The following is an 8,865-nucleotide window of genomic DNA, read 5'->3' on the forward strand; positions in this document are numbered from 1 at the left end:
TTATTTTGCATTTGTTTGCCCCACTATTTCCAGATTCTTTTTCCTTTCTTGCATTATTTTAAATGGATCAAGAGTCTCCCATCCTTCATTTTCTTCCTTCTAATGGTTTAGAAGTTAATACATTTTGTTTCTCTTCTTTTAGTGTTGATCCTAGAACTTGTAGCATGAATATTTTAAAATGTTTAAAGTTAATCAATACTTTTAACCTCTTGATCGATACAAGGCCCTTAGAATGCTTTAACTACTATTCTCTCTGCCTCCCAAATGATGTGTTACATTTGTCCAGTACTTTGGTTCTATTTCAGGTTTTTTTTTTCCTTAAAGTCATTCAGTTATTATCATCATTGTGCTGTTCAGTCAATACTTGATCACAGGAGCACTGGGTGTGGTACATAAAAAATGAATTTTGGAACACTGAAAAAAATTAAATTTAAAAAATACTTGATTACAAAAAAAAAAAATAATTGATTACATTTTCTTTGCTTATCCTTTCTTCTCGCATCTCAGACCTTTCTTTTTGGATCATTTTCCTTTTTTCCTGAAATATATTCTTAAGAAGTTCCTTATAGTGAGTATCTGCTTTTAGTTAAAGCCCTAATGACTTCTTGCCTGAAAACATATTTATTTTGCCTTCATTCTTAGAAGATAATGTTACTGCGCATATAGTTCTAGTTTGACCGTTCTTTCCTCCCTCTCCAACTTCAAGAATGTTTTTCCACTTTCATCTGTTTTGCTTGTTTTATCTCAACTGATACTCCTCTTTATTTTTTTTTTTTTAATGATTTTATTTATTTATTTGAGAGAGAGAGAGCATGAGAGGAGAGAGAGATCCCCGGGAGAAGCAGACTCCCTGCCGAGCAGGGAGTCCGATGTGGGACTCGATCCCAGGACTCCAGGATCATGACCTGAGCCGAAGGCAGTTGCTTAACCAACTGAGCCACCCAGGCGCCCCTCTTTATTTTTTTTTAAAGATTTATTTATTTTTATTATTTTAGAGAGAGTGCACGTGGGGGGGGGGCAAGGGAGAGAGAAAATCCTGAGCAGACTCCCTGCTGAGCACAAAGCCCACCTCCAGGTCCCAGTCCCACCTCAGCACTCTGTCCCAGGACCCTCCTGTCACAGCCTGAGCCAAAATCAAAAGTCAGATGCTTAACCAACTGAGCCTCCCAGGCTCCCTGCTGATACTCTTTAGATGAAATGTTTTCTTTCTGCTACTTTTATATCTTGTCTCTCTTTTCTTTTAAATGTCTACAGTTGGAGGAGCACCTGGGTGGCTCAGTCGATGGGCGTCTGCCTTCGGCTCAGGTCACGATCCCAGTGTTCTGGGGTCAAGCCCCGCAACGGGCTCGCTGCTCGGCGGAGAGCCTGCTTCCTTCTCTCCCACTCCTCTCGCTGTGTCTCTCTGTCAAATAAATGAACAAAAATCTTTTTTTTTTTTATGTCTACAGTTCAACTATTATGTGTCCAGATACACATTTCTTCTATTTATCTTCTATGGTATTTGTCGGTTAAGTCTGAAGATTGGTACCTTCATCAAAAGGAGAAAATTCTCTGCCCGTTTTCTCTTCAGGCATTGGGTCCTTGCCCACGTTCTGTTTCATTCTGGAACTCCAGTTGGATTTACATTGGCTCTTGCTGTGTTCCATGTTGCCTGGTCTTCTTCTGTATTCCTCTTTGTCTCTGCTGTGTAGTATATAGTCTCTTTAGATTCATCTTCTAGTTCACTGCTTTGCTTTTCTTTTTATTTATTTTTTTTGTCCTTTTTTTTTTTTTTTTTTACTAATTTTTCTCCTTTGGTTTCATGGAGGTTAATTTCAGGAATTGTAGTTGTGTTTTTTGTTTTTTGTTTTTTTTTAAAGATTTTATTTATTTGTCAGAGAGAGAGGGAGAGAGAGTGAGCACAGGCAGACAGAGTGGCAGGCAGCGGCAGAGGGAGAAGCAGGCTCTCCACCGAGCAAGGAGCCCGATGTGGGACTCGATTCCAGGACGCTGGGATCATGACCTGAGCCGAAGGCAGCGGCTTAACCAACTGAGCCACCCAGGCGTCCCCAGGAATTGTAGTTTTTTCATTTCAAGCAACTCTGATGCTTTCCAAACTCTGTCTAGGTTTCATGATCCAATCTTCCTTTCTGTTGCTTTTCAATTCCCTCTTATTTCTGTGCACATGCTTGACATTGTGTATCTACTTCACTGTCCCCCAGCTTGACAGTTCAGATTCTATAGTTGGTTTTTCTGTTGCCTCTGCCTTATGGTGGCCTATTTCTTTTGTGTTTTTTTTAATTTGTTTGTTTGTTTTTATAAACCCATGTTCCTTAAGGTCTTATCTGTGGGACTTCTTTATGGCCTGAGATTAAAGAATGTTCTTCCAGAAAGTGTTTGTATTTTCTTCTAGTAGGCACCATTGGGCGCTTTAAATTAAATTCAGTTTGAGGTCTTTGGGTCCCCGTAGTGGAATTCTGGCCTCAACCCCACGAGACTCAAGGCTTGTGGTTAAAAAATCTCAGGGGAGGCCTTTCTTACTTTGCATCCCATCTGGAGTGGAGGTTAAGACTGGCTTTTATCCCCATTGTCTGCCTGTGGTGGGCAAGTGACTTTTCCCTGGAACCTCACTGAGAGTATCATCTTTCAGATGCCTTAGCTTTTTCATTTATATGACATTTTTACATTTATTCATTCCTAGTGGCCTGTTTGCTGGTATGTTTGGTGATTTTTAGGTTATGAGCTTTCTACTTGAATGTTTGATTAACCTTAGTATGGGGGAATCCTGATGGCTGAAATTCAGGTTGTGTGCTTCAAGAGAGGATTTGCTTTCAAAACTTATGTTGGATGCCCAGGGACCACCTCGATCCCCTTCGAGGAGCCATAGGAGCTACCAGAATCAGTCTTCTGCCACTCTGTTCCCATCACCATAAGTTTCGGCTCTTGTTCTACTCTTGTTCTAGAGTAGGCGCATCTGCTCTGGGGAAACCCTGGCTTTCTTGGTTGTCTGCTGCTCCCGTTTCAGATTTTGTCCCTTTATTTTTAAGTTTTGTGTGTATGTGACGTTCTCTTGGTACACATGTGTTTGCATGGGTTCCTGAGTCCCCTTATTTTCAATGAAACCAGCAGTGAATTAAAACTGTGTTGCTGTATTATGCCCAAGATCTTTTGTGTGATAACCGGAAGAGTGCCTTCCAGATGTTTTTTCTGCCTTCTGGCTAGAAGTGAAAGCTCCCAGCCATCTCTTGTCTTCCATGTCTTTCTACCTGTGTTTGGTTTTAGACCGAAGCACTGAACTAGCTCCAGCGCTGGCCCTGATTTCATGATCCCATTAATTGCATGCCAAAGTCCAGAGCTCTCAGGTCAGTCCCTTACTTAAGAGGACAACTTCACCCTAAATGATGTTGTCTAGGTCTAAAACTATTGGTTCCAGAGAAGACCCTTGGGCCCAGGTGCAAAGTGGAGGTGATAATGTATGGTTAGACAAATAATGAACCAACAGAGAAGACTGCAGAATGGCCATGTCTCATTAGAAGCCGTACTTTGACTTGTTGGTTGCAAGTATTGCTCATTTTCAGCCTGAACTAATGTGATTTCTCACCTTTTATGTTTGCTATTGCCCATCAGTTTGATTAGAAAATGCATACCAGCTTTTTGAAATTAACATGAATGCTTTGAGTGGTGTACATGTAAGCTCAGCTACGTCTGAAAAATGGCAGGCGGTTCTCAGGCGCATTTCAGTGAATGATTTTTGAAGAGGTGCTTAGATTCTTACCTTCCAATGTGTTCAGGATGTTCCTGCTTCTAAGTATGTGTCGTCCTGTAGTGACGACCCCTGGCAGCCGGAGGTGTTTGACACCAAGTCAGTGGAGCTGGCTTGTGCCGCCACCAACAACATCACATCAAGTTATTCATAACTGAAGGAGCTTGTCACTCCCTGCCGAGTGTGTGTGTAATTTATGGATTATGCACCCATGCTGCAATCTCAGGGGAAGTTAATTTTATCCACGGAGAGAGATACATTTATATTTTAATTCCTGCTCCCTTAACTTAACATCTGCCTACCTGTTTTATCCAGAAATATGGTCAGTGGGTGTGTTGGTTTCCTTACCTGAGAGAGACAGAAAGATATTTCAAATTCCTGCTTGAGCTGTCTTTGAGAACTAGCTGGGGCACCGTGCACCAGTCACAGGAGTTCCTGAGTTTCTGTTTGTTTCATCTGCAAAGCGGTTGGTTGAGTTAGGCCAGTGTCCCAGCGTGTGGATTTTGGAATCACTGTTGGCATGATTCCAGGGGGGACCAGAGACCTTGTCCTATATGTTCATGGGCTATCCAAGTGACTTTCTCGTCTGTTCTCCATTTGACTATAGTGTGTCTTTAGTACTTCTCTCAGGCTTATCTCCTTTAAGAAAAAGAAGTTCTAGAAGTTTCTTTCATTGCTGTCATTCTAGCATATATCTCCCACCCCCTACTCCAAACTTTTTACTCAAAAAAACTGTCTTAACCAGTGGGAAAGAAGAAAGAAAAGCACAATGAACACCGTATGCCTTTCACCTAGATTCCCTAGGAATTAACTTTTGGCAGTGCTTGCCTTACTCCATACTCTCGCTTCCATGATTCTCTCTCCCTCTCTCTTTCTGTGTTCCGAAGTATCCTGTTCTGCTCAACTGTTGTAGTGAAGTGAATTATAAGCCCCATGTTGTTAACAAATGAGGATTCAGAACTAAATTGCTTTTCTAAAAGCCAGCCGTAGCCCGATTTACTCATCCAAGTGTCGTGGGTTTCATTCTGAGACTCTTTTGTGCTAGTTCAGTAGACCAATTCTGGATTTTACAGCAGTTACCTGAAACAACAAAGATCAAGAGACCCATTCTCTGAGACTTGCAATTTCATTTGTTTAATAACTATTAATAGCTACCAATGCAATTAGTTACATTTATTGAGTTTCATATTTGGAAACACCTCAAAGTCATCTTTTCCTAGCCACTTCTGTGCACCCGAGATGGAGCCAAGAAACAGGAAGTCTGCAGAAAACAGATATCGCAGGGGCCATTCCCCAAAGCTCAGGGGCTGTTTACCCTCCAAGCCTGTGAGGAATTCCTCTCTTGGGTCCTCTCCTCTTCCTTTATCCCATGTCCCCATAAGCCGCCCGACCCAGAGTAGAGAAAAAAACAAGAGTGCTCAGATAAGCCCGTCACAGTGCAGGAAGCCCCGGTGAGCCGTCCGATGACAACAGAGGAAACCAAGGCAGAATTCTCAAGCAGCACTGAAGAGCCATCCTCTGCGCTCGGAACTTTCCATTTCATCATCGCTCTGCCCTGTAAGGGAGTTGAGCCCACTAATAAGCAAGGCTGTGCTGTGAACAGAAGCCTGTCTGTCTGGAGAGCCAGGCTCTTTCTAGAAGGGCCGGGCAGAGGTGCTGCGGATCCTGGGATCGCGGAGTGCAGGACACAGTCCGGGACCTCTCTGGAGACTGCTAGGACTCCATTGTGCAAATGAATTGTCATCGTGCAGCCTTGACATTGCTGGGGTTGAGCTTGATCTCTAGGCATGTAGCACAGGTTGACTTTGGATAATGGCCCTCCTGCCTTTTGCTGGTGCATATTATGGTGGGATTTCTCACCACCCGCTTCCATTTTGCTGACCGCCCATCGCAGGCCCTGGGGCACCAGGAGGGCGACTCCTTGCCTTCACTCCCTGCTGTACCATGTACATCAAGGACTCTCCTCCCCTTTCACTTTCTCCCTGGGCTGCAACCAGGGTCTCATTGAGCCTCAGGGCCCACAGGGATGGCAGGAAAGAGAGGGTAACAGCTCGTGACCAAATCTTCTTGTTGGGCCCAACCCCGTAGGCTTTTCACAGGTGCCTTATGTTCAGGGACTGTCCAGTGAGGCATGTTGGGGGAGACCCACAGTATCTTCCCAAACTTCATGCTCTCTGCCACACAATCCCATCTGCTCTTAGACTTGCTCAGTATATCTTCTGTGTCCACTCTGCACCTGACTCTGGGGGACATACCATGACTGGGCCCTGTCTTCTGGAACTAACACTCTAATGGGAAGCACACAGCTCGCAAAGATGGTGGGACGTGCCCTCTGCGGAGAGAACATAGTAGGAGTGCGTATAGCTGGGAGTTTGTAGGAAGGAAGGAAGGAAGGAAGGAAAAGCGTGCTTATGTACCCCAGGTCTCCTAGAAGGACATCATTGGGTGAATAGGCTTACAGGACATAGGGCCGGCACCGTGCAGTAGAACCCCTCTCCTTCCTGCCCCAGACCTTCAGCCCTCATGTCCGAGGTCAGATGACAGGCCTTCCACGGGCCTTTCCCTTACCCTGCATCTGTCCCCTCCAGCTAGACGTAACCCTTTTCACTCTTGTGTATTCATCTCTCATCACCACCTCTTCTGAGCACCTACTATGTCCTGTCAGTGGCCAGGCCCTGGTCCCCATGGACGGGCGTTCCCTCCCATCCTCAGCCCCACAACGAAGTGGGTGCAAGTTCCCCGTCCCTTTGCCAGTACGGAAGCACGGGGGATTCAGTTCATCGCTCAGATGTAGAGACACGAGACGGTAATCTATGTTGTGGTAAGTGGTGTGGGGTCCTGATGGGAGTGTGTGGAGGGAACCTGGTCATAGCGAAATCAGAAAAACAGCCTAGGTCTGTCGGATTGTACCAAGAGCCCATCTTGAGACTCAGACCTTGGTCTTAATCCCATCTCTGCTACATACTAGCTGTGTGGCTTTCCAGGAGTCAGTGGAGTAGGGATGCTCATGCGCACGTCACGGAGCCAGATGCAGCCTTCCTTGTGGACGGCACGTGGCGTCTGGCAGGCGGTCAGAGTAGCAGGTAGTAACTTACCGCTCTCTCACCTGTGAGTAACCGCGACTTGCTTCTCTGTTCCACTGGAAGCATCTTCGCGACAGCTTCTATCTCATCCCACCGCAGATGGCTCCTCGGGAACCCCCCCCCCCCCGAGGCCGTGCTGTTGTATGAGGTCTTCTGTGAATGTTTGCAGGATGAACGAGGGAGGCAGGGAAGGCGCAAGTGAATCGTTGTCACCACACGGCAGGCAGCCCTTTCAGCTGAGCCCTGGGTTTGGTGTCCTGACAAAAGTCTCCTGATGTCGCAGCTCTGGGAGAGAGCGGGCTTGTCCCCCTGAAGAACCCAGCCAGCGTCGCCTGGCGGTGCCCGCATCACAGTATTGGCGGGTGTGCGAAACCAAGCACGGCTTGATCTTTCTGGGTTCACGTAAGGTGGCCTTCCACAGCTGTCGCTACACAAGAGTGAGGTTTGCTCGTCTCTGCGCCCGAGGGGGGACGAGCAGGGAGGCCGTGGGTCTGGATTTGGGACGCCGTCTGCAGAGTAGGGCCGCCTGCAGGTCCCAGGCGGGCAAAGCACCGGGCTGCAGGTCGGGGGGCCACAGACGTGAACGCGGGGGGCTAACCGGTGTGATTTCTGTGTCGTCCTCCCCACTCCCCACCCCCGCCGCCCCGTCCGCAGGAACGGCCTCGGAGGCTGCCGGCTGCGGACTGAGAGCGAGCCGTCGTGCGGCTCCCCGGTGGTCAGCGGCGACCCCAAGGAGGATCACAACTACAGCAGTGCCAAGTCGTCCAACGCCCGGAGCACCTCGCCAGCCAGCGACTCGGTCTCCTCCTCCTCGGCCGACGACCACTATGAGTTCGCCACCAAGGGGAGCCAGGAGGGCAGCGAGGGCAGCGAGGGCAGCTTCCAGAGCCACAGCGAGACGGAGGAGGACGACCGCAAACACAGCCCCAAGGAGGCCAAGGACGCCCTGGGAGACAGCGGCTACGTGGCCCAGCACAAGAAGCGCCAGCACTTGGCCAAGGCCCGGAAGGTGCCCAGCGACACGCTGCCCCTCAAAAAGAGACGCACGGAGAAGCCCCCCGAGAGCGACGACGAGGAGATGAAGGAGGCAGCGGGCTCACTCCTGCACTTGGCAGGGGTGCGGTCCTGTTTGAACAACATCACCAATCGGACGGCAAAGGGGCAGAAAGAGCAAAAGGAAACCACAAAAAATTAAAAACAAGTCACTGATTTGTTTTGAACTTTCGGCCATTTGGTTTTAGCATGTCAGGAGATTTCTAATGATTTGTGGCAATATCAGCAATTTATTGTGTTTTTCTTTTTTTGTTGTTGTTTTTTTTTTCCTTTTTTTTTTTTTTGGTTTGGTATTCTTTCTTTCCTTTTCTTTCCTTTTTTTTTCTTCTTTCTTTTTTTTTAATTTGCCCCTCCTTTGTTCTGAACCCTTAAGAATTTTATTTTTAAAGGAGATTGAAGCCATAGAACTCATATTGACACTCAGCTGTTTTACAAAAGCTTCTCATTATCTGAAGACAAAACAGAAAAGCCAAAATTACCATTGCTTCCTCCAGCTTTGTCAGAAACACGTGGCTGACTCCACAGGGATGCCAGCGATCGTGCCACAGGGACACACATTCGGCACCTAGAAGGCACGTGTGCAAAGTCATCGTCGATCAGGCCCAACCCTTAGGTTTAAAAGGTCAGCATGGCCACCCAGTTGGGGTTGCTCAGTGAATGCGTATAAAGGGACTGGGGACAAGGAAGGACCTGGTCCCCTGGGAGCAGACCCAGGCTCGTAGCATGGGGCACCCAGCTGTGCTAGGTCTTGTCCTTGCTGTGGGTTTCATTGCCATGAAGTGTGCGGGGGTGGGGGGGCGGGGTCAGGGGGGCGGTCTCCAGTCCTTTGTGCTTCTTCGCTGTGAAGTAGCATCCAAGGAGGTAGGCACACTGGACCACTCCTTTTATACCAGTTGTCAATGACTAAGGAGAGGAAACTGGGTCAGTTTTTAGTGATGTTACTCATCATTGAATTTTGTTCTGTATTAAATTATGGAAAATGTTCCA

The 8,865-nt window shown here is 47.2% G+C and overlaps 1 protein-coding gene across 3 annotated transcripts in view; it reads left to right on the plus strand.

Moving 5' to 3' along the window:
- LOC111148508 (forkhead box N3) overlaps positions 1-8,121 on the plus strand; it is a 297,030-nt gene extending 288,909 nt beyond the window's left edge. For all 3 annotated transcript variants that reach the window (XM_022505114.1, XM_022505115.1, XM_022505117.1), the window contains one exon: positions 7,480-8,121. In XM_022505114.1, the coding sequence (XP_022360822.1) occupies positions 7,480-8,020 (541 nt within the window). In that variant the 3' untranslated portion in view covers positions 8,021-8,121. The remainder of the gene's footprint in view (positions 1-7,479) is intronic.
- The last annotated feature ends 744 nt before the right edge of the window (positions 8,122-8,865 follow it).

Source organism: Enhydra lutris, unplaced genomic scaffold (genome assembly GCF_002288905.1).
Source record: "Enhydra lutris kenyoni isolate GAN:26980312 unplaced genomic scaffold, ASM228890v2 scaffoldscaffold20, whole genome shotgun sequence".
NCBI classification, from domain to species: Eukaryota; Metazoa; Chordata; class Mammalia; order Carnivora; family Mustelidae; genus Enhydra; species Enhydra lutris.